Source organism: Zosterops lateralis, assembly GCF_965231275.1.
Source record: "Zosterops lateralis genome assembly, chromosome: 6".
Classification (NCBI taxonomy): domain Eukaryota; kingdom Metazoa; phylum Chordata; class Aves; order Passeriformes; family Zosteropidae; genus Zosterops; species Zosterops lateralis.
The window spans coordinates 14,013,858-14,038,786 of NC_139761.1; the positions used below are offsets into that span (position 1 = coordinate 14,013,858).

General features: G+C 37.6%; 2 protein-coding genes across 4 annotated transcripts in view; both read right to left on the minus strand.

Annotated features, from left to right (window-relative positions):
* The window catches only part of AK7 (adenylate kinase 7), a 28,132-nt gene extending 8,031 nt beyond the window's left edge, over positions 1 to 20,101 (minus strand). The window contains exons 1-15 of one of the 2 annotated variants that reach the window (XM_083863767.1): positions 20,005 to 20,101; positions 19,268 to 19,435; positions 18,053 to 18,161; positions 17,023 to 17,117; positions 16,187 to 16,297; positions 11,331 to 11,414; positions 10,650 to 10,738; positions 10,029 to 10,119; positions 7,481 to 7,558; positions 6,591 to 6,740; positions 5,048 to 5,176; positions 4,604 to 4,748; positions 2,167 to 2,295; positions 1,041 to 1,133; positions 164 to 361 (exon numbers count right to left, since the gene is read on the minus strand). In XM_083863767.1, the coding sequence (XP_083719893.1) occupies positions 164 to 361; positions 1,041 to 1,133; positions 2,167 to 2,295; positions 4,604 to 4,748; positions 5,048 to 5,176; positions 6,591 to 6,740; positions 7,481 to 7,558; positions 10,029 to 10,119; positions 10,650 to 10,738; positions 11,331 to 11,414; positions 16,187 to 16,297; positions 17,023 to 17,117; positions 18,053 to 18,161; positions 19,268 to 19,435; positions 20,005 to 20,079 (1,744 nt within the window). In that variant the 5' untranslated portion in view covers positions 20,080 to 20,101. Of the gene's footprint in view, positions 1 to 163; positions 362 to 1,040; positions 1,134 to 2,166; positions 2,296 to 4,603; positions 4,749 to 5,047; positions 5,177 to 6,590; positions 6,741 to 7,480; positions 7,559 to 10,028; positions 10,120 to 10,649; positions 10,739 to 11,330; positions 11,415 to 16,186; positions 16,298 to 17,022; positions 17,118 to 18,052; positions 18,162 to 19,267; positions 19,436 to 20,004 lie in introns of those variants that run through there. The other variant, XM_083863768.1, reaches the window with a different exon arrangement.
* A 776-nt stretch (positions 20,102 to 20,877) lies between these two features.
* Positions 20,878 to 24,379, minus strand: GSKIP (GSK3B interacting protein). Of its 2 annotated transcripts, XM_083863020.1 has the most exons (3): positions 24,025 to 24,379; positions 23,576 to 23,834; positions 20,878 to 22,971 (listed from the first exon to the last, which is right to left on the minus strand). In XM_083863020.1, coding segments are annotated over exons 1-3 (423 nt in total). In that variant the 5' UTR covers positions 24,027 to 24,379; the 3' UTR covers positions 20,878 to 22,809. The 2 variants fall into 2 exon arrangements, with proteins under 2 accessions (XP_083719146.1, XP_083719147.1); XM_083863021.1 differs by lacking the exon at positions 24,025 to 24,379.
* Positions 24,380 to 24,929: the final 550 nt, after the last annotated feature.

Here is a 24,929-nt window from a genome sequence, read left to right on the forward strand (position 1 = left end):
TGCAGGTATATAATTAAATCTTGTTGCATGTGTATTCCGCAATGTTAATAAAAATATTATTTATATATGGACACTTACTCTTCGATTATTTTGCAAGTGTTAAATTTGTAAGAAGAAAAATTATTTTATTCATGTTATATCTAATAATTTTATTATTCCATACCAATAAACTGAGGATGTATTTCAAGTTCATCAAAATAGTTGAGAACCGTCCTATCATCGGTATTTAACCTGCGGAACTGTTTCAGACTTTGCAGGAACTGCTTCTCGGTGTAATGAGTTCCAACAACTTCAATCTCTGGCAGATTTATTGCTCTGTTTATAAGGAATTCATCAGATGCAGTCAAAGAAAAAACAAATTCTGTGAAGAAGAACATGTTGTTTGAATATATACAAAATTTTCAAAGGAATCAAGCAAAAACAGCAGGATAAAGCAATTTCTACAGAGATGACAATCACTCTTTTAACTCTCAGCATAACCAATGCATTACATTTTTATCCCATTAAGCTGCTGTAATCACAAGAAGACAGCCACTAATGCTGTTATCAGCCAACAGTTGATGGCATTTTCACAAAAAGCCACAATCACAGTTGATGGCATTTTCACAAACAACCCAGAAACTGAACCAAACCTTTATTTTTAATTAAGAATAGCTTCTTCAACCAAAAGGTGATCAAGCACTGTAACAGGCTGTTTGGAGGAGTGATTGAGTCACCATCCCTGGAGGTATTTAAGAGATATGGAGATGTGGCACTTAAGGACACAGTTTAGTGGTGGACTTTGAAGTGTTGAGTTAATGGTTTGACTTGATGTTCTTAGTGGTCTTTTCAAACGTAAATGATTCCATGATTAATTGTTCACTTTTAAATAGGAGGGCAGCAGCACTACATGAAATAGATTTTTTTTTAAAGTTAAATTAAATATGAACAGATGGAGTAGTGGTTTAGACTTCTTGTTGGTGGCAGCAATATTTCCTCAGTTTATTTAATTAGAAAATAAATCTTCTCAGTTTATTGAAAAAGAAATCTATCAAACTTACCAGGTATGATTATTTCATTAAATTTAGGCATTTTGCTTTTTACTTCTTCCTCTTCCTGTTCCTGTTCCTCTTCCTCTTCCTCTTCACCTTCCACTAAAACAAAAGTAAGAAATTATTAACATTTTCATTTGAAGGAACAGTATCACTATATTTGCTAAATTGTGCCCAGTAAAACGCAGGTTTGCCAATATCCAAATTATAATAATTAGAAATTAATCTAACTTTGAAACCAGTTCAGAGAATTCATAAGTAATTCATGTTGCCAAGCACCACAGAATTGTATCTTGGGACACTAGTAGTTGTTTGCCTATACCACAGATGTATGTACATGTACACACAATTTTTGAATATGTCCAATTTTAAAACTTCTGTCTTATCTTTGACCTCTTCTTCTGCCCAATAAATTATTCTGCAAAAAATAGAGACAAAGCTCAGAACAGTGAGTAGAAATATTTTACAACTTTGTGGTTAAAATGGCTTTTGCCACTAAGGGTCTGCTGTTATGAATAGTCAGTAAAACAGCCTGTAGAGATCAGCTGAGCATGACCATTAGCAAAACACCATATGAAACTGAACAAGACTGACTTTTCTGTATCTTCAAACCTCAACTGTAATTTAAACATGAAGATGATTCTTGGTCTTCATGTACAGACAGTGCTTTCTCACAATTTGAAATGTATGTTGCAGAGCTTCTCTGAAGTCATATCTACTGTAGCTAATCTAATAAATACAGTCTAATATGGCTCACAAAATATGTATTCATGCACTGGCTGGATCCCCTCATTCAGTAGCCTTTAAACACTATAAAGAAATTCTGCTGTAGAGCTTGCTTAAGTGGAGGAGACCAACACTGGACAAGAAAGTATCCTCCACGTTTGTGCACTTTTTACTTTACAAGGAGAGCTAGTCTAAAAATTATCTTGTGCATAAATTAAATAAGGTGCATTACAGTCCTTCTTACATTCTAGTAATCACACATCACAAAGCTTTGTTTTGTATCTTGCACTGCAGTCATTACAGTGCTGATGCACTCAAGTAGTATGGCTCTGAGAACAATAATGGTAATAACAACATCAGCAGCAATAAAAACAAAAGCAGCAACAAAACCACACCAAGCAGTACATACCTTTAAAAAGCTCCATTGCTTGTTTATAGGTCTCTGGGAACCCATCTAAAACATATCCCTGATTCCTACAAGGCATAGACATGAGCTTGTCCTTCATAATTTTAATAAGATATTCATCAGATAGACGACCTAAGACAGAGAAGGTTAATAGGTACCTAGTTTATAGAAACAAGAAATCTGAAAAAGTTTTACTAACATTTAGTAAATTTTAATACATTTTCTTCTACTTAGACCAAAAAAAGTTAATTATTTTGAGTTACTATTTGTATATTATGTATTATCATCAATCTATGAAATATTAAGGTGTAGATATAAAATAAAATTACCTTTGTGTTTACAAAGATATAAATATTAGTAGTTTAATGATCTAAATATGAAGTTAGTTTTATTTTGAATATTACCATCAAATTTTAATAGAAGCAGTAAAAAATACTTATAGAAAAAAATCGCAAGAAAGCAATAATTTTCTATTTTCATTTTACAGTAAGACTTAAAGATAGTCCTGCAAAAAAGGATGCGAGGTAGGATCTGCAAGTTTCATTTTCAGACAGGTTGAGATATGAATTTGTTTGTTTACTTGTCCTACATTGTCGAGAAAATATATAGGAGGAAAAAGTCAGGTTTGATCCGATTTTTTGTCCTTTTGCAAACATTAGCTCTAGTTTCCTACTTTATTTTGTTTTGGCTATTAAAAGTCTTAGATATTTATAAACCATTCTAATCATGAAAGTATGTAACTATTTTAAAAGGCATTGTTTAAACAACACATCAAAGCATATGGAAGAGATGCTGCCATAGATCTCATTATTGAAAGTTCCAGGTGTGTAAGAAGTCCATTTCTTTGCAGATACACAAGATCCAAATCAGGTAAACCCTTAGCAACAGATTGCATTTTTAAGGGGGATCACTTTATACTAAATGGAAAATATTAAGCACTAAGACCAAAACTACATGGCATTATTCATATACAGATGGTAACTAATACTTTTCAGCAAGGAAACTTTTTTCAATCTGCAGACTTTAAAATTCTTTCCAAGCTTCCATAAACAGTACTTAATTTCTAATGATGTATGAGGTTCTTAAATAACCCCCACAATTTCATATGAGCATGCACTTGTTTTTACTAGAATACTTTTTTTTTTTCAAGTTTGACAAGGGTGTATTTCACCAGCTTTTTACTTTATGCTATGTAAGTTTATGCTCTCTGCTCTGAGAAGAAAACACGACATTATCTTAAAAAACTAAAGTAGAAATTAAAGAAGCACCAAAATATTTTAAACATGTATCACTTTTATTATGCAAGGTGTATAGTTGCATTGAGTTTGTGTAGACAGGTTTTTTTAGCCAGGAGACCTACAGAAGTGACTTCTCTGAGAAGCTGGTAGAAGCTTCCCCTATCTCCTACAGAGCCAATGCCAGATGGCTGCAAGATGGATCTGCTGCTGACCAAATTTAAGCCAATCAGTGATGGTAGTAATGCCTCTGTACATGCACAAAATATCTATGTAGGGAAAAAAGTTATTGTGCAGGAGTATATGTGGCTAGGGAAGACAGAAGTGAGAATCTCTGAAAGAAACATCTCTGCAGACACTCAGGTCAGCAAAGAAACAGAGGAGAAGGTGCTTCATGTGCCAAAGCAAAGATCCACCTGCAGGCTGTGGTGCAGAGCATGGTGAGCAGGCTGTCACCATGCAGCCCATGGAGGTCCAGGGGAGATCCACCTACAGCCCGTGGAGGAGGCTCACTCGGGAGTAGATGGATGTCCAAAAGAAGGTTGTGATCCCATGGGAAGCCCACACTGGAGCAGACTCCTGGCAGGACCTGTGAGAGAGGAGCCCACTCTAGAGCAGGTTTGCTGCCTGGACTGGTGACACGTGGGGTACCTGTGCTGGAGCAGCCTGTGCCCGAAGGACTGCATCCTGTGGAAGAGACCCACAGTGGAGCAGTTCACAAAAAACTGTAGTCCATGGGAAGGACTCACACTGGAGAAGTTTGTGGGGGACTGTCTCCTGTGTGAGGGATCCCACACTGGAGCAGGGAAAAGACTCCTATCCCTGAGGAGGAAGCAGCAGCAGAAACAACATGTGATGAAGTGACTATAACCCCTATTCTCCATCTCCTTCTGCTGCTGGTGGGAGGAAGCAGAGAATTGTGAATAAAGTGAAATTCAGGAGAGAAGGGAGGGGTGGGTTCTTTGATTTTGATTGCTAATACAAGCAACTTCCCCAAGTCAGGTCTGTTTTCCTTATGACAGTACTCTATGATCTCTCCCTGTCTTTATCTCAATTCATAAACCCTTCATTATACTTCCTCTCCCTTGTCCAGTTGATTTTTAATAAGAAGTAAAAGTCTAGACTGCAAATTTATTTCCTGATTCCTATTTGCATAGAGTTGTACTAGCTACCTGGATCCCATCATCGTACTTTGCACTTCCTACCTTTATGCTTCTTCATGTTTTCTTTTATTGCCTCTAATAATTCCTTTGCTGCTTCTATATTTTCACCCTCCTCGTCCTGTACATCTTCTCCTTCTATTTGTATTTCTGTTTCCACCCTGTCAAGTTCTTTAGCCACAATTTTCTCCTGATGACAAGAACAGAAATATGAATCGGCTCAGAGATTCCATAACCAAATTTATTTTATACACAGATGTAATAAAAGAAAAAAATAAACAATTCCTTTTATGTGTGCCCATGAACAGTGAGAATCTGAGCAACTTCCACTCTCTAAAAAGATTTAATTGCAACTGCCAGAGATGATCAGTATGTTGAAAGATATTTCCATTCTAAAATAATGGGATTATAAGTAATTTTTAAATGTTGCCAAACATTTTAAAATCAGAGCAATTAAAATAACAGGAATGTTTGAAAACAGCAACACACCAGTTGTGCAATTTTTTCAGCAATCACATCAGTTGTCCTAACATAATGTAGCTTGTAGTGTTTGCAGAGCTCCTTAGCAATGGTAGTTTTGCCAGATGCAGGAGGACCATGAATGTAAACTTTGACAGGCTGGAAAAAGGATAAAGATATAACATTGTTCAAACACCATATTTTTTATGTAAAAGCAACAATATTTTTAATATGACTAATAGGAAATAGCAATTGTACTTAAAACTAATTTTTTGTTGTTGTTTTATTAATTTATTTATTTATTGCTGAATATCTTTTCTATCACTCACAGGTCTCGAGTAACGTAGTTACTTAAATGAAGAAATTTACTGTTGCAGAAAAAGTATGCTTCTATTTAGTAGACTTACAGATCAATTTGTTGTGGCTAGTTAGTTTGAATAATCCAGAGAGATGAAACACAATCCCACAGATAGGATGCAGTAAATACTGGCATATTCTACTATAAACATGCAATAGTTCTACTTAACAATTGAGGTAGAGTAGCTGTCATCAAAATTATTATTTTGACCTCAAAAATTCCAGATCCATCACAATCTTAAGTGATGTCTCATTTCAGCCTACCTAGCCTGAGGATGAGTAAGTGCAGTTGATTCCAGTATACACTCATTAAATATGTTATGCAATAAATTCAAAATCATACCTAATAAAGTGCCTATCTTAATTTAGTAAATCTGACAGTACAAACTCTGCAATAGAGTTGTGACAGAGACAGTCTAGCTAGCCTTCCTTCTCCTCGCTAGCTGGTATGTACTGTTTTTTTTTTTAGTTAGATGCCTATGTACATAGATGCAATAGTTTAACCCAAATGCAGATCTGATAATCCTTTCAGAGCTATAAAGGGACTTTCAATAAATAACTTTAAACGATAGTAGCTTCATGTTTTACAGGCCCTGAACTCTTATGCAAAGTTTGAACCAGATACAGACATGCTAAACAGCTTTATCAATACTGGAATATGAACAAGCATTTTTCTTCACCTTTCAGTAACATATATTTGAATACAGAAGTTTTAAATATTAAGCTAACATAGTGAAGTTGCCCAGTAAATTACACAACAGAGCAGGCTAAAATGAAGGCTATTTTGCACTGGAATATCCACATTCACTGAAAGTATAGAGGGCACAAAATACTAACCTAACTATTGACTATTATAAAAAAAGCTTAAATTAAAGATACACTTATTGTATTCATGAGGCAAAACATACCAAGAGTGCCATATACTGCATAAAGAAACTAGCTTCAGAATAGCACCTTTCCATCATTAAAATAGTTTGCATTTACAGAATTTCAGTTTTAGGCATAAAGGAAATAAAATTCAATAATTTTTTTAAACTTGTATCACCTCTTATTTAACTTCTTCAATTTAATTTTAAATTTTATGTTCACTTATTTTGAATCTATATCCATCTTCTATGTATTTTTACTTATTAATTTAAGACTTGTGTCTATATAACCATTTCTATTGGGGATAAAGAGAGAAAGGCAGTTTAAAATAGTATATCCCAAGCATTACCAGTAATCCTCGAGTTTGCTTGTATTCTCTGACGACTTGTGCAATGTTCTCTATCAGTCCCTCCTCAGCGACCCATTTAATGTTCAAATTCTCTTTCAGACAAACAGGTTCCATTCGCAGGTTCACAAACCACATATCCAATTGCTTTTGCTGAGGGAGCAAAGCTACATTTATTTACAGACTTAAGGTATGCATGTTAAAAGAACAGCTGGAGCAAGAGACTAGAATGGATGTGGAGAATAGAATTAAAGCATTGGGAAAAATGTTTGCATACAAACAAAGCAGATATTTTAAGCTTTTAAAAAATACTAATTTTCACTGTATATTTGTATTTGAGTGTTCTCATGATCTAGTAGAATATGCAACACTAAACAATTATTCTGTACAATGACAAGTTTTCATGTAATTGCAAGGAGTCACCTCTTTCATAAATTTATCACGTACCATCTTAAAACTATCTGGGTTGTTTTTTGTTTATTTCTCCTATGAACAGTTTATTACAGATAAATAGGTGAATACAATATAATTTATGTATTCTGTGTTCATCAGCCTTAGCAGCACTGGATTATTAACTTTGTTTTGGTTCTTTTTATCATTTTGTATAGGTTTTGTCAGAGTACTCCCATATGCTAAGGAGAAGAGTGACATCAGAGCTTCAGTGTTTTATTCTTTTAAATGAAGCTGTGACTCTTCAAAATTCTGTGGTTTATGATAGCTAGATTTTACTTCGTTTATTTTCCAAATTTAAACTCACTTGAAATATTTTTAAGCATATTTTGGGGCTAATTTTTTTTTGTGAAATAAAGAAACAAGAAATAACATATTTCATTATATTATACTTTAAAACTTAAATATTTTCCTGAAGTAATAAAAGAAAGAAAAGTACTGACTGATAGCTCTCTGTTCTGGAATGCATATATTTCAGCAATCTTCTCAATTTTTCCTGGTCCAACATTTTTACTGATACACTACCAGAAAAACAAACAAACAAACAAATAAACAAAACTCCACACCAAAACCATGTAACAAATCAGATTATTAGAAAAAAAATGTACAGTATTCCTGTGGATCAAATATGTGCTTTAAATTTTATGTTACACTGTGCCTGGAAAATCAGAATACTGATTTGAAATAGATCTGAGAACAGTATATAAACTTTAATATTAGTATTAAATAGCATTTGATTGCTAAGTAACACTTCTTCCTTAGCACCTGCAATTAAGAAAATAAAACGAAAAACAAACACAAAAAGCCCAAACAAATAACCTCAAACCAAAAAAAAATTTATAAAGCTCTTAAACGTATGAATAAATTCCTAGTGCTTAAGATCTATTTGGAGGTTTTTGAGGTATTTAATTCCATTAACAATTGGGAAGGGTTTTCAGATCAATGCTACCGATAAGTCTCTCTATATAATTTGCATTTCATCATTAGACAGAAAGTCTACTTGTTAGTTACTCCTACAGCCCTTTAAAATAGATTTAAATCTCACTACATTGCATAAAATCATAAACATTTATACAGACCATTGTCGGAGACTGAAATATTATAGTTTATGATTTAAACATTTTCATGAAGGACTTTGCCTATTATAGCAAAAACCGTATTACAAAGGCTGCAGTGGAGACCACCACACCCTGAATGGGGCTCGGACTGAGGCCCCGGACCGCTCGCTGATGAAGATAAGATAAAATAACGACTCAGGGCTGGGGAAAAGGATACAGTCACAGAGCACAACCTAACACCTTCCGAGTGGTAACCGCAGCCCCAGGGCCATCAGGCTTCTCACAGACCCTCTCACCGAAAGGTGTGTGTTGAGGGATGTTTTGGGTGTGTAGCGAAAAAGCGTCTGCTGAGAGGCACCGCTGTGCAGACCAGCTCGGCTGAGGGGCCCTTCACCCGGGTAAAGCTTATCCGCAGCAGAAGGGGTGTCATGGCCCATCAGAGGCCCCCCACAAAGGGGTCCCCAGACCCTGCACCAGAGCACTGCAGCATGAAGCAACAGCTCCTCAGTGTTGCGAGGGATGGCGTCAAACTGGCCCCTTGCGAGGGAGGCACCTGGGCGTTCCCACCTGCCCATGGCGTATATTAACCCGCTGCCTTCTACACTCCTCGGCACCGGGCCGGGGGACCCTCACCACCAGAGGTCCAGGAGGGGAGCAACGAGACGTCCTTGGAACCCTCGGATGGGTGATATGCTTCCACCTAACCCTTGTCATTCTCTCCCTGTCCCCTACAAAATTAATTCTCTCTCCTTCCCTCCTGCTTTCTTTCCTTCCTTCTTTCTTTCCTTCCTTCTTTTGTTCTCTCTCCCTTTCCTTCTCTCTTTGCCTCTTTTACTATCAAATAAAATATATCAAATTTTTGGCACCAACATCTAACCTCTCTTGGTTTTAATCACATTTTTGGGTACATTTTGAACCGTCAAAATTCTTTTCATTTTATACAAAGAGACTTAGGGGTTTTTTTCTCTTTTAGGTTAAAACTGGTCTGTAACAACATCAGATCAAATAATCCAGCATTTTGCCTTCAAAGATGTAACTTAGTGCACACCCAAATGAAAGTGAGCATAGAAAAGGCTATATAATGCTCCTTCCAAATACTCTTCTGATCTTCAGTTATTTTTAACTAACCCTCCCAAGGTGTTTCTTTCTCATGCACCTCTCCAGTCTTACCCTGGGCTGGTACACTTCCTGACGAAGCAATTGTCTGTAGCACCCTCTCCACTAGTGACTTCCTATCCTCGAGAACTGTCCACTTGCTCCTGTCCTCTTTTTCACCTTTCTAAACAACCACATGCCCACGAAAGGACACCAACCACTCTCCTTGGGGTGCCTACCTGAACCAAAGCACAAGTTTCATCTTCTAGTGGGCCCCCTGTTTCATTAAACTCTGATACAACCAAAAAAAAAAAAAAAAAAAAAAAAAAAAAAAAAAAAAAAAAGGCAGGGGTGCCCTTATGTTTGGTACTTATGTAACATTTGCCCCATCTGCATGAACATGAACAAGTGTCCTATGAGTTGACTCTCACTATCACAGTGTACAGTTTACCAGTGTCATTCAGACTACTTCTAGACTTAATTTCAAAACTCTTGGAAAAACAAGATATCTTCCACAACACAGAGGGAAACTCATGGTAAAGACTGTCTAATCACAGTTCTGTGAATCCCATAACAATTCTTCATAACTTTCTTGGGTAAAATTTCTATTCAAGTTAATGATAATACTGCAAAAATTAGTTCTGCAAGATCAAGTAACTATTTTGTTTAAAGGACAGAAGTCTTAGAGGTTTTCAAAGTAATCTTCCATGTAATTTACTACTCTAGATAATTTAGGAAGATCTAGGAACTTCTACTTCAGTAAAATGCGTAGTTTTAAAATCTTACAGATATACTAAAAACCAAAAAATAAATCTCTTACTTTTATCGACTCTCTTACCTTTACTATCTCTTCAAGTGTATGCATCGATGTATCTACTGCAAGTATATACTGATATTCTGGCCTCTGGTCTGCTACAGTTTGCAACACTCTGAAACATAGCAAGGACAGCCTGGGCTGGTATTTGGAGGCGCATCCAGGGCATTCCTTGTTAAATGCATTTCATGAAACGTTACCAAGAGCCTACAAATTCTTGCAGAACGTTCCAGAGCATGGCATTTTCATATACATATTTTACTATTTTAATAAAGAAGCACAAGTACACATTTTATTTGGAAAGAAGTCAAAAGAATAAAAAGCTATATCTGTAGGACATAATGTCTTAGTCTGCTGCTGAGTCCACAATCCGTTTCCAGCTCTGTGGCAGTTCAGCGGTATCACACTCTAGACTGAGCATAACTTGTCATTTATTAAAAGCAAAGCACCAGTGCAACAGTCAGATAAGGTTTCCAGAATGCACATCTACTTTCAAAGAAACTGAAAGTTCTGTTTGACTCAGTTAAAAGGGCCCAAGAGTGACCTTAAACCAACTCACCCAATTTAAAAGCCTCAGTAGTCTCTAGTGGATTTGGAATCTAATTAGGTATCAATTTTTGCTCAGAGAACTTTTTTTCCACTTACGTTGCTAAATCACGAATATGAATAGTTGGAACAATATTGTCTCCCTCTCCAAAAACAGGTATTGCAGGAGTCTCACCAAGCCAACATAACTGAAAACAGAGAGGATAAAGTGAGAAAAAAGGGTTACTGTTAACTAGAGCTAAAAAAGGAACATTTGATTACTAGGAAAATCTGTATATTCAAGATTTAAAGTTCCGTTTATTGAATAATTAATAAAACTGCAGGAATAGAGACCATTCTTGAGAAATACTGATTGCCAGCCTACTAAAAACACGAGACTATTCTTTAATCTTGACAAATATTACTTTGTATCATCTAAAAAACAAATGCTTGGGGGGGGGGCGTGGGGGGGTGGAGAAAAAGGAAACATTTATTGTGGTTTTGATATAAGTTGAGAAGAAAGACATTTCCCTGGATTCCATTTACATGACAGACATGTTCTCACTGGAAAGTACATATGGAGATACTGTTCATAAACCAGAGAAATATCTAAGAAAAAATAGAGTAAAAAAAGTAAAAAGCACTTCCACTGTAGCTAAAATATTTCAAAAGGATCAAATAAACAGTTCTGCTCATGAAAGCATTGAGCTTACGATACCAAGGCTGCTAAAAATGTATTCAATTCCAGGGCAGTTTGCCCCTAGAAATTAAATAATCCTTCAAATGTAGTTAGATGTCTACCTTAAAAAAGTAGTGAAAGAGATCTTCCTCAGCTCCATATTGAAGTCCTGAGGCAACAACATAAGTTGAAAATTTTTCTTTTTTCTGTAAAGTAAAATAAGCAAGGAAGTTTTTATTAAAATCTGGTACTGGAATTGGGATATATGTTTACACTGACTCTTGAATACATGTACACTAAATATACAAAGTGTGCAAACTGTATCACTTCCAAATTGTAACTAGATCAATTGTTGCATATCCTGTAGCTTCCTGAGTCATATTATTTATTCCTTCCCAAAAAAAAAAAAAAAAAAAAAAAAAAAAAAAAAAAAAAAAAAAAAAAGTTGTCTACAGCTGTCTTTAAAAAACAAACAAACAAACAAAAAAGTCTGTCTACATTTGAACAAAAAATATAATATTAAAATAAAATTATGCAGTAAAATTTGGAAGTTATGTAAATCAATTAAGTAAACAGGATAACTCATGCTTCTACTTCCTATTTTCAAGAAAAAATCCCCTGAAATTCATTGCAAGTATTTTTTCAATGCATTCTATTTGCATTTGGCTGTCTAAAGGAACAGAAAATACTGGATTAATGATTTTACAATTTCAAAGATTTTCATTTTGATGCACAATTAAAAAAAAAAAATCTTTGAACTATTTAAATGTTTTCCTAACATCATGATTAACCCACATATTTTTGGCTGATCATTATTGTGCAATGTCATAAATTTGTTTGTCGTTTTGGACATATATGATATCGTTTGTACCAATGGTGAGGATGGTTATACAGAAGGGAAAAAAAAAAGTTTTTTAAATCATCTGAAGGGAAAAAAACTTTCAAAGAAGATTTTTGAATTGACACTTTGCAATTTTTAAGATGATACAAAATTATTAAATCATTCTCAGGCTATAAAGATCCTAGGCATTATATATCTCCATCATACAATGTAGAAGAATCTACCTTTATCAGCAGTGGGAATAACATGTGCAGATTTGGGATCTACGTTTTTGCGGGGTGGGGGGGATGAACCTTTTGTTATCATCTTTATAATATTTTAGAAAATAAGGTGGGTCTTAGCCAATCTTTGATTTTATAAGCAAAGCATTATATACTCAATGACAAGTTGCAAAGTCAGTGTGTTGTATGAATGCGGCTTTATCTATATACTTGCAAAGTGAAACTTTGTTACAAAGACTACTCCAACTCGACTGAATTCAACAGCTTGTTATTAATCACGAGAAACTAAAATTAGAAGACGTTTTAGAAGACACAGATAGCAGAAGAGCTTCCACACTCTAAGGACAGCTGCCTGCTTCAAACCCTGCTAGTGCCACAGATGGACTTTGCCATGGGATAAACACAGAAGGGAGCTACAGCAGAATAACACTCCAGGCATGGCAGGGTTGATCTGGTTAATACATTCTGGTTAATGCATTGGGACAAGAATTCCCACTGTGGCCAAGAGCGTAATGAAGCAACTGCTCATATGTATATCAGTGGTCAAATAAAGATCACCCCTAGTTATGGGTCAAATGGCAACCACTAACCATCACTGAAGCCCCCCTGAATATGCTCTGTGAATACTTGGAACTTGGACTGTAAGATAAGCCACCACAGCAGCAACTTCAGATAAGAAAGATAAAGGTGGTACAATTGTCTGGGTGTTATCCCAGGGGCAGGGGAATATTAACAAAGCTCAGGAGAAGAATGTTTTGCTGATAATGATCACAAAGAATGCAGAATTTACAGGCTATAAGGAAAGCTAGGTCAGCAAGTGTGCTGAAATCAGCTCCAGCTGGGTAAAAGGTAATTCTGGCAGGGGGCGGTCATGGTCACCAATTCACAGCCTTCTGACCCAAGAAACCCATCAACTCAAAAGAACAGAAAGAGTGAGCAGGAGACTAATTAGCATTAAGAGTTAGGGAATAATTTAACCAAGAGACTAAGAGAACTGTGTAGCCATTGAACATTAATACCTGTGTTTGCTGAAATGTATAAATATGAAAAGTTTTGAAATACCTTGGGACCCCCATCACTGATAAGCCCAGTGTGAAAAAGGACCAACACGATGCCACTGGATCCTTGAGTGGTGACTATCTTCTGCTTGATATCACTCCTCTTTTTCTTTCTCTCTACCTCACATTCATTGTTAAATAAAATCTATGTAATTGACTTCAGTTTATGGTCTCGTTTGCATCTTAATTTGGGGAGAGGTATCTCTTATTACTCAGATCTTAACACACGCTGCATTTGCTTGGGTAATACCATGAGAGATACTGTTTGCAGCTAAGAGCAGCAGCTCCGAGGCTTGCTCTGGACAGACTGCAGACATGTTCCAGAGGACATGTAGTAATTTGTGTCTCCTAACAGGAAAAACCTGGCTCTTCTGAACGTACAGGAGATGCTATTTCTCATTTCCCTTAAAAAGACTGCAACACAGGATTTTCTTCCATGTACCTTGTGCTAACTCCTGCCTCGTGTGAGGACAAACCATAGTTTTGCACTGAGTGCTGTATTTCACTGTAACACATCCCTCTAAAACAGCCTCTCAGTCAACAGTTACTCTAACAATTCCTCTAACAATAGTTACTTAGTGCCACAAGCCACCCATTGGGACGGCACTACTTGACGTTACTTGGCTGTAAGTAATTTTAGAAATAAGGCAATTCTTAGGCAAGTTGCTGTTCCTCATGGCATGTTTAGTCCCTGCCTGGTAAGGAATGTCACGTTCCCATGTACTGGTCATTAAAGCCACTAGGTGTCACTTACAAGCTGGGACTGTCAGTTCCAGGCTGTGGTTGCTTTACGCTTGTTTGCTTGCTTTATTCTAATAAATTGCTTGAAGTGAGGAACAAGGCTAAATGGATTCGGGAACTCTAATGTCACTGAGAACGGAGCTTTCTGCCTTTGATAGGCAGACATTTCTCCAAGGAGTCTGAATTTGGCAGGACCTCAGAGATTGCAACTTCAGAGAAAATAACACAGCCCGAATGCCCTGAATGTCACAAAGGTAAAAGTAAAAAAATGCTAGTGATAAAAAACAAAGACTCCTAAACTCTCAGACTGTTACTGAATTTTAATGAAAAAATAGGTGAGATGTACACTAATGCAAAGAGGTGAAATCTTGCTTTAAGAAACAACTTCCGTTAAATTGCACTCTGAACACACAGCAAGGCTTCGAAAACCTTCTATTCTTGGTGCAAGAGCTTTTTACCTGGCTGACAAGACTGATGAATCCTAGTGTCTGAGTTTTTTGCAGGGAACAATAACAGTAATTTCTTTCACTGATGGCACGTTCCCTAGATACCACTGAATTTAGAGAAGAGTAAAGACTAATCCAGAAGTCTCCAGCTATCACAGGAAGCCAAAGCTGATTTCATGGGAAGAACAGATGTTTTGGTGCCTTCTTGTTCCAAAGTGCTGACAGAAACCATCTAGGGGCAGTGATACCCATTGCTGCTGACACTGCAGTTCTAGAGGGAAAGGGCTCCTTTTGAAAGGGTTACAGCAGGTAGGTATTGAAAATATTCAAGCTGCTTTACCATGTACTGCTACATATCTGTCTTCTCAACAGATGTTCAGCCTGACAAACACTTAGAAGTTAATTATATAAATACCTCTGGTATGCAGCGATCCAGTGCCTTGGACTAGTCAGAAAAATAGTCAATAATTCATCAGGGTGTTAAGTGATGGCAGAAGTTAACACAAGGTTTTAATAGATGCTGTTTAAAATTTTCATGTTTTTAACATTGCAGGTGTGAAATTTCTCCCATGGTCTTATAAATCCATGTTAGCACAGTAAAAGAAAAAACAATTTACCACTGCTTTTTCAAGCTGTAAACCAAATTTTTACTTGTATCTGAACTATTAGATCCCCAGTAGAACAGAATATAATTTCTAGTGCTATTTTCTCAGCAGAGCATAAGATGACAAATGTATACTCCAATCACAGAAAAGTTTTTTCTCAATAAACTCTGTTATTAGCTCGATAGACTTCTGCAATGGACATTGAATTATATTGATTATGGAGACTCCTAACACAGAAAAAGAACAACAAAATGATACCTTCATCATCCAGTGTATTTTGCTGTCTTCCTAACCTCCTCACTACTCCACCACTAATTGACAACAGCTTTCATTTTTCTGAATTGTAACCTGACTCACTGTTGGTATTTATTTAATAATAGTTCTTAAGTACAAATAGAGGCATAGTCTGTTCTCTAGTAAGGTTAATAGTCTAATCAGGCCAAAGTAAGCAAAGCTGAAGGAGGGGATTTTAAAACACAGAAAGTGGTAATATATTTTAACTGTTCGGTGTCAGTTCTATGGCCACGATTTCAAAGTGATTTAGAGGGTGGAACAAAAGTTAACAAAGTTTCTGCTCCAAGAGGACAAACTATCCAGGGACATGTGAGGTGTGGCCAGATCTAAGTATTTAAATGACACTTAATACTAACATAGCTGCTGGTATTTAAATGCACTGCTTTTCGTTAGAGCAGTACTAATATCCCATTGCTCTACGATCTTCCTCAAATCTTTCACACAGATCCCAGCTTTGATTGTCTCTGGTACAACCAAAGAAACAGATCTTTTTTTAAGATAAGCATGATTTATTCCCTACCTAAGACAAATAAAATAAAATAAAATAATAATAATAATAAAAAGATTTATATTATGCACACACTTGGGTTTCAAAAGACACTATAGCATTCTCTATGCCACTATATTTTAATAAGAATTTGTATAATCCATATTCATAAGGACAATAATATATTCTTAAAACTTATTCAAATGGTTTATCATTTCTATTACTATGCTAAAGCTCAAAATAAGAAGACAAAACAACTTTTTAATAAAGCAGTTCAATACATACAGTTTTCCCGAGTTTTACAATGTGTTTTTCAGCATTTATGTAATCCATAAAGTTAGGATGAGCTTTTCTTTTGCGAAAATCATGATCAGTAAAAGGAGTCTCAGCATCTTCCTATGAAGAAAAAAAATGTGACAGATACAGGTTTCTTAGAATAATTTGTAAAGGTTTAGATGGTTAAATGAAGTTCTTTAAAAGTATTTTGAAATCTGTTTTAACTTTGTCTTCATTTGAAATTCTTCAAGGTTCTGAATTTGGTGTTTGAGGTTCAAAATTTTGAAAATATCGTTAGTTCAATTTCAAATTTCGCAGTAAAAGATTTTCAACTATTTTTTATATTTTAAAAGACATTGGTTGTTATTATATATAGCATTACACAAGGTTGAAAAACTCTATTTCTGTAAAACTGAATTTAAGAATTGCAATAGCATACTACTAAGTGCCCAACATGGTTCCTGAAAATACTTTACATATATTGGTATAAAGATGTATCTATTTTAATTATATATTTCATTAAATATGCAGTTAACATGAGAATTTTTTAATGACTGAAAGACAGTGCATATTGTGGTTAGCATTTGTCTTGCCTCATGACCAAGCAACTCCTTATGTCTCTCTGTATCATTATAGCCCAGTGCCTAAACTTTTCTGTCAGTGAATTACATCTAGCAATTTTGGCAGTAAGTGGTGAGTAAGGGTGAAAGAATCCTAAAAACCTGCTCACTTTATTAGCTATCATTGAAGTGCACACCTGAAATATATTGTGTAATTGAATGTAATCAATATTTTACATTAAATTTCAACATTCGGTTTAAAAAAACCGTTTTGATATTACTTACAGGGTCACGGTGTTTGGTACTTCCCCAGGTCATTATTGTTGAAATAAGGATGAATAACTTCTGTTTTGCAAAAGTCTTTATTTCCTTATGTAGGGCTGTTAAATAGAAGCAAGGATTTTATTTTAAACCAAATTATTTAAACTGTATGTTTTGCATTTATATAAAGGTCCTGTATAGACACTCTTACCAATGTTCTATGGGATGTCTTTTTAAGCAAATGCTCTTTGAGTTTATATTAAATAAAGAGTCAAATTATTGGGAATTGACATAATTTCCACAGACCTACATATTATGTGGAAAAAAATCCCAACAAAACAATCTATACTAGGAAGTTATTCATCTTTATTGACTGCTGAAATACTGAAAGAAAATAAAAAAGTGTGGGTTTTTCATGATAGGAAAAAAAAAACTACTGAATGCAAACAAAGTTTATTTCACTATCAAACAAAATAATGATTTTTTTGTTACGTAAATTATTCTGTTGTCTGAGTGTTCATAACATAAAGAGGAAAGCATAATTTAGTTTAGGTGTCATACAAAGAATGATATTGCACTCTCACCATAAAAGGATTCCAGCTGCTTATTAGAACTTGGGTGTAAAAATAAAGAAAAAGTTTCCAAAAGACTGTTACCGATATTTTTATTGGACTTTTAAGGAAAATAAACTTAAAATAATTATATAAATATTTAAACATTCTTTGACTATCACAGGAGAAAAATTTCTACCCACCTCCCAATGCAAATAGATGAGACGATGGTTGACAGTTATTTAGGGAAATCACTGCCTACACAGATGTGTCATTTAAAGAGTTGGACCATTCCATGTCAGCTTCTCTCCCTTCTGAATGTGACAGTGTATTCCACGGTTTCTTGCTATTTAACCAAATAATTTGTGCAGCATTTCTCCATCAAGGAACCCATTTTTATATTAAAGTGAACAATGAATCCCCAATAAGTTCATTATACATTTATGGCAAGTTTTGATGGCCACATAGAAACCAAATTTCTGTTCAGGTATGGCTATACTAACCAGAAGCAGCCCATGTTGCTTCCTCAATTTGGCTTGCATCCTCAGTGATATTATATAAAACAATTTCACACTCAAGCAAGTGGCTTAACAGTACTTCTCGAGAAGAAACCTGAGGGAAAAACAGATAGGTTCTGCCATTAGGGGAAAAAAAAAATCCTTTTCAAGTTCAATCTCTGCGTAGAATGTGGTTTTCTAACAGTAGGATGTTGGAATTATTCATAAGATAGTTATCAAACTTTTATCTGTCAGATATCAGCAAGCTGATGAAATGGAAATTAAATAATTAAATTTCTAATTTAGAGTACACATTAACATAGATCAAAAATATGGAGTTTAAATGGTATTTTAGGATCCATGTTTTTAGTGCAGTTGTGAGTATCAAAAAGTATCTACTACTTATCCAGGTATTTTAAACAACTATCCATTGGTAGAAGGGGAAGACATTTAAAAATGTCCATTTCCATGCAAGATAGCACCCTGTAATTTTTATTAAGTGCAGATTGTCTGTATCACTCGAGCAAATCCAGCAAACACTTTGGGTAAAAGCAGTGGTTAAAACTAAACACCACCAGCCATAAATTTCTGATTGACATCTGAATCAAGATTTTCAAATGTTGGAAGAGATTCTTCAATATGAAGAATAATAATCAGTTTATAACAAGCAGTTTGAGATAGAGGCAATTCTAGTTTCAGAAAACTAAGTCAAGCAATAAGCAATCACATTCATAAGATCAATCCTCCATTAGTTAATTAAACTCTGGACATACACATCTTTATACAAAGATGGAGGTACTCACTCACAGCTAGTGAAAGCTGTGATTTCAGTCAACAGTTAAGGGGGACATTAACTTTGATTCCAGCACCACTACCTTCAAAATGGTGATAAAAGACAAAAAGATGAGAGATACTTGAAGTATAAGCTTTGAGAGAAAAAGAAGGCAGACCTGTGGATCATTAAGATTTTTTTTTTTTTTTTTGTTAAGTTATGAGGAGGACATAATCTATTTTCTGTCTGAGTTCCTTCCTTTTACTATTTGCTGTGTCAGACCCAGAAGAGAGGAAGCCAGAGCATGTGCAGGAAGCAGAAGGAATAAAATAGATATATACAGCTTTCAGCACAAACAAAAGATCATTTCATTAGTGCAGGTCATTTTACACGACATGTGATACTTCTAATGTTGTCTAAAGGCAATCTGAAATCAGACTCATACTTACTGCATATGTTTCCTGTGCAAAAGGTGGAGTAGCACTCTCTGGTTTAGAAAGAGTACCCACTATTTCATAGACTTCCCTTGGGGGAAGCTCAGCATCTGAACCATTTTCATCTCCCTCCTCTTCATCTTGGTTTTCAAGCGTCGCCCCAACAGCACAGGTGGATAAATACTGCAATATACGAGACACGTAATTTGTATACAAATATCTATTGGGCCCTACACAGCTTCTCGTGATCTCCAGGAGGCACCAGCACCGTCTGACCGGCCCTGCTCCTGCTGTTGGTAATGCGCTTCAGAAACAGCTTCCCATTGAAGGGAAGACCTTAGGGACTGCTCAGCCTCGGCTGAAATGTTTTGCCTTGACTCGTGTCCTCCGCTCAAAGCCGAGGGCGCTGCCGGGTCCCCGCTGCCTCCGCTCCGCCCCGGCTCCTCTCGGGCAGGGGCTGCCTCAGGGAGAGCTGGTTATCGCCCTCCACAGGGATCAACAGGTGCCTGAACCCTCCCGACCGGCTTTAGCCACACCTCCTGCTCCCAACTCTTTATTTTTACTCCTCATTTTTACTCCATCCTATCCCTTTAATTGCTCCGGCGCCTCTCCTCAGCAGCTATTCCAGCTGACCCTCCTGCCCGCCCGCCCGCCCGAGCTCTCCGGGGACCAGCCCCGGCTCCCCGGGGGAACAAGGTGCCTGAGGCAGAAAGCCGCGGCCGGGAGCAGCTGTGGGCCGGCCGGGCGGTCACCTCGCCGATGTTGCGGCCGCAGTAAGTGTCGAGGTGGTTGAGGAAGACGCGGCGGCCCGGCAGCGCCTCCGCCATGGCCGCAGCCCGGGACGCGGCCCCGTTGCCACGCGACCGGCGGCGGGCGCACTTCCCCCGGCCACCGCTGGGGGCGCCCCGCCCCGAGCACCGCCCCGGCACGGGCCGCCGCGCGCTGCGCGCAGCCGCCGTGGGCACCCGGCCCGGCCCGGGACGCGCGGGGCGGCGGCGGCCCCTCAGGCCGGGAGTTTGCTCCCAGCCGCACAAGAGGTGTGTGCTACTGCCGAGACAAAAATAGATTTTAATTAGGTTATCTGCCATCCTTTACGACAGCAGGCAGGCTCTGGGGCTGCCTAGGCGATTCACAGATGAACTGCCACAGCGGCAGCACTTACTCAGGGCTCCGGACAATGGAAACAACTGGCGGCTGAAGGAGAGCTCCTGAAATTCCCCCTCCACAGGGGCAGCAGTGGCCCAGGACAGCCATGGGACAGCATTTTGGTCATCCTCAGTAACCCCCAAGTGGTGGAATGACAGTGCTGTATTACAGTGTTAACCCAAAAGTGTCCCACTTTTATTTATTAATAACACTGTAATACAGTATAAGAAATAGCACAAGTTTTGTCTGTTAACACCTACAAAATACTTGCTTATATTGCTTATAATAATCACAAAAGATGATGGTTTAAAGACCTCTAAGATAAAAAAAACCCCAACCCCCCCCCCCAAAAAAAAAAACAAAACAAAAAAAACCCCCCAAAAAAACCCCAAAAAAAACCCCCCACAAAAACCCAAACCCAAAAAACAAACAAAAGAAAAAACACCCTCCCCCCCAAACCATACCCCATTACTCTGGCATTTTCCTCCTTGCACTTCTAACACTCCAAGTCCTTACAATCACATATATTACCTTGCTTTTTCATGACAAAGTTTCAGCTGATATAAGGTTGCAGCCAGTTTTCCAAATACTTGACAGCTATTGAAGATTTTTCTAAGGGCACGATGATTTCAGCTGTTCACTCCCCACTTAGCAGCAGCTCCACCCCCTCACAAGAATACAACGCACAGGTCCATTTATTTACTTCTTTAGTCATTGAAATTGAACAAGTAAATCAATTGCAAGGAAAAATTTTCAAATATAAATTTGCTAAAGTACATTCTCCTCACAGAGGACTAACCACGTGCCACAGACTTGTGTGCAAAAAAGAGCCTATGAACAATTTTTGGAGCATGGAAGCATACCCTAGGGCAGTGGACTAGTTTCCGAAGTTTCAACCCAAAAAGATAATAACCATGAAATTAAGCTCTCAAAACCAGAAGCACTATTGCAGTTGTCTTGTCAGAGTTGCCCACTGCAAACCCAAAGCCATTACAAAAGCTCTGCTAGGCTTGTCTGATCGATATGACTAAACCATAGCAGATAGAAGTCAACATAGCCTTACTGAAGTTACTGGAATCTGTGAAAACCAATTAAATGCCTCAATGTGGCTCCAAAAAAGCTACTGTACTTGTCACAAAAGCATAGAAGAATGGCAGGATTGTTTAAATAAAGACAGACAAATACAGTATAGAAGAATACAAAAAGTGTGAATGTCACAGAATGCCAGTTCAACTGTACAAGCACTTCTACCCAACTCTAGTTTTTAAAAAGTCTACCATTCGGTACATACTTGAAAAGTTATAGCAGAACAACAGATTTATAAAGAGAGTTGTACCAGTTTTTAAGTAGAAAATACAAGTTAAATCTTCCAGCTTGTATTAGTCTTAGCAAATTTCATACAGCCTTTGGTTTCAAACCAATACAATAAACATGACAGTGCTTACTTTAGTATTCATTAGGAGAGGACACTGTACAACTGAGGGAGAAAATGTGAAAATTGGGAGTACCAAAGTACTGTATTATAGAAAGTAAAGGCTGAAGCAAAAATACTCGAGTCTATCCTGTACATCATGTAAACACACCTTCAAAATAGTAAACAGGCCTTCCAAGCCTCTTAAACAGTTGCAGTATAGCATACATATATATATATATATAGCATATATAACATCCTTTTTAGGAAATGTGTAACCCATTAATTCTGTGCTTAATCATTCACTGTTCAGACAATACATTCATATATAAGCAGTTCATCTTGTGTATTATTTGGAGCTTGCTGGTTGCCATAGACAAGGACAGATCAATTAATGCTGAGCCTTGCTTTTAACTCAGATACTGCCACTATATAAGCAATGCTCAGGTATTGAAGAACCATCTTTCTAGCTACAAAGCTGACAACTTTCAGATTTATGTATAGCAAATCAAGCAGAAATTCTTTGCAGAGGTTTTCCAGTTATTTTTTCATTAACTGGGTAGAGCAAGTAGTTACCTTCTATTTTAAAAAGAAGGCATGAAAATTACCAGTAAGCGCACACACAAAGAATTACTACTTTTAACTATAACATTCAGTTTCTACTTTTTTAGTTTTGAATACTAAGACTTGGAAAAGAGACCAAGCTTTTAGAACATGGTATGGAGCAAGTTATATGGTCATTTACAACAAAAAGTAAAATTAAGATTTTTTTCTGCTATTTACCGAAGTGGCTTTTAATAACATTGTGATATATGCAAATCCATGGTAGCAAAATGTTATATAATATACTTATTATAACATATAAAAATTATATAATAATGTAATAGCACAAAGTAGACTTTAATACAAGAAATGAGCCTTAAGATGTTTGTAAGGAAGATCTCAGCGTTTCATACTAAGAATTCCTTCTAGCACTAAATCTTCCTCATATCTGGGTAAATCATGACTGACTTTCTTTCTTCAAAGCTTCTAGTCTTTGTAGTATTGCATTTCCAAACACCTCTCGATATGCAGGGCTGAGAGAGTCCAACAAGGAGTAGACAGTTTCATGATATGGAGTTTGCAGTCTGTCATCAGTCTGATCAAAATCATAAGCTACTACCTGCAACAAAGAATTGGGTGGTTAAATTTCTGTGGTGTTGATCACCTTGGCACATGTAACACATTTAACTTCACCAGTCAGGGTAGTACAGTAACATAAGAAAAAAAATACTGGATTTAAATTGCAGTCTCTGCTTTCTACTATGGAGCTTACTGGTTATACGGTATTTAAGACAATTTCAAATACCTTTTGTCCAAAACTCAGAATATTAGTAAAATACATCCTTTGAAAATAAGTCTCACATCTACATGTCTCTACAAAAATTACAAATGACACACAAAAAACCCTGCATGGTTGTTGTATTATTGACTTCTTTGGGTACTGAGACACTCAAAGACTGAAACATCTGTAATAAATTGCTGATTCTATCTTCACCATTTTGTGTCTTGAATAAATTCCTGGTTTTTATTAACTTCCCTTCTTGCTTTGTTAGAAATTAATAGCTAAAGTTCCCTCTTCTAGAAGAAAACATGTAGATCAGGCTTTCATAAAAGTACAAGAGGAATATGTATGGTTGTCAGTGAAGTATTTCTCTAGGCACCTTTTAAATATGGTCATTGTTCGAAACAAAGAAGTTTAAGAAATTATAAACAAATTAGTTTACCCTGAGTCCTGCTTCAGTGAGCTCCAGACAGTATCTGTTCCTTTCCCTGGTTTCCACATTGATATATGCCACATCCTCTGCACAGGGAAGGGTTTTTGACACAAACATGTTGCTGACAGCAAACAAAACATCATTTACAACAGCTTCGGCTTCTAATCTCATGTCTTTCACGTCTGTTCCTTCGAAGTCTCTATAATCAGAATCCTCTTCAAACCCCGTATTATTGGGCAACTCCATAGGATTGTAATCAGTCTCCATCCTGCATATAGAAACATTTAATTATACCACTGCACTCAATATATATTAACACCATAAAACACAAGTTATATATATATAAAAAAAAAAAAGTAAACTATGAGATCCAGTGACTTCTGTAACTCATGAAATGACAGTCTAGAGAACTCAAACCCAAGATATTCAGAACAAGTGCTGAAGAAGATTACACGAACATTTAGAGGTGGTATCAGTATCACTGAAGCTAATTTTCCTTAGGCAAGTTAACTTGCATTCTGTGGTATAAGACTCTGTTTCGATTCAGCGGTCATTAATTCTGCCCTTTGCTGATCCCGAATGCAGGAGGAAGACAAGTCATGCCTGGAAAAGGTGAAATCAACAGCTGCAGAAAACAGAAACCTACTGTTGGTGAATTTAAGAAAGAAAAGTCTATGAACAAAATGGGTTATCAGAGCTTTTAGGAATTAACGGCAGTCGTTTGTTACGGTCAATAAAGAATAAAGCTCTTGTTAATCTTTTCCGCACAACTGCCGATACATTTCAGAACCACAGGCTGCTGGTCTTTGCGAGCAAGTGGTACCAACACGGGACAGCCCGAGCCATCCCGCGGCTCCGGAGCGGCCCCGGGAGCACCGGCGTGGCCGGGAGGCCTCGGCTGACACCGGTGGGACCGCCTGGGGCAGCAGGGAGAGCCCCCGGGACGCCGCCCGAGAGCTCCGGGAGCCGAGCGCTGCTGCCGGGAGGAAACGGGGGCTGCCAGTCACGGGACCGCAATACGCGGGACGTTTATTCCGTGGGACCCGCCGCTTCCTGCCAAATCCCACCTTCGACCTACAAACAAATTCCGAAGAAGCTGAAGGCAACCGGGGAGCCGGATCCTTCCCACAGCGCAGCCCCCGCTCCCACGGACCGCACCCCGGAGCGCACCCACCAGCTCCGGCGGTCGAGGCCCTGCCGCCCGACTCCGCACGGCTCCGGACGCGCCCGCCGCGCCGCCCGGCCCCGCTCGGTGGTCAGGGCCCGCCCCGCTCGGTGCACAGGGCCCGCCCGGCCGCTCCCCGGGCCGCTCCCCGCAGAGGCGGCCCCGGCGCCACCGGCTGCGCGACGCCTTCCGGCCGCA

Coding starts and splice junctions, on each gene's coding strand:
- GSKIP (XM_083863020.1), bottom strand. Junction 22,972..23,575: donor TCACTGAAGCAGGACTCAGG/GTAAACTAATTT, acceptor TCTTTGTTGCAG/GTAGTAGCTTATGATTTTGA.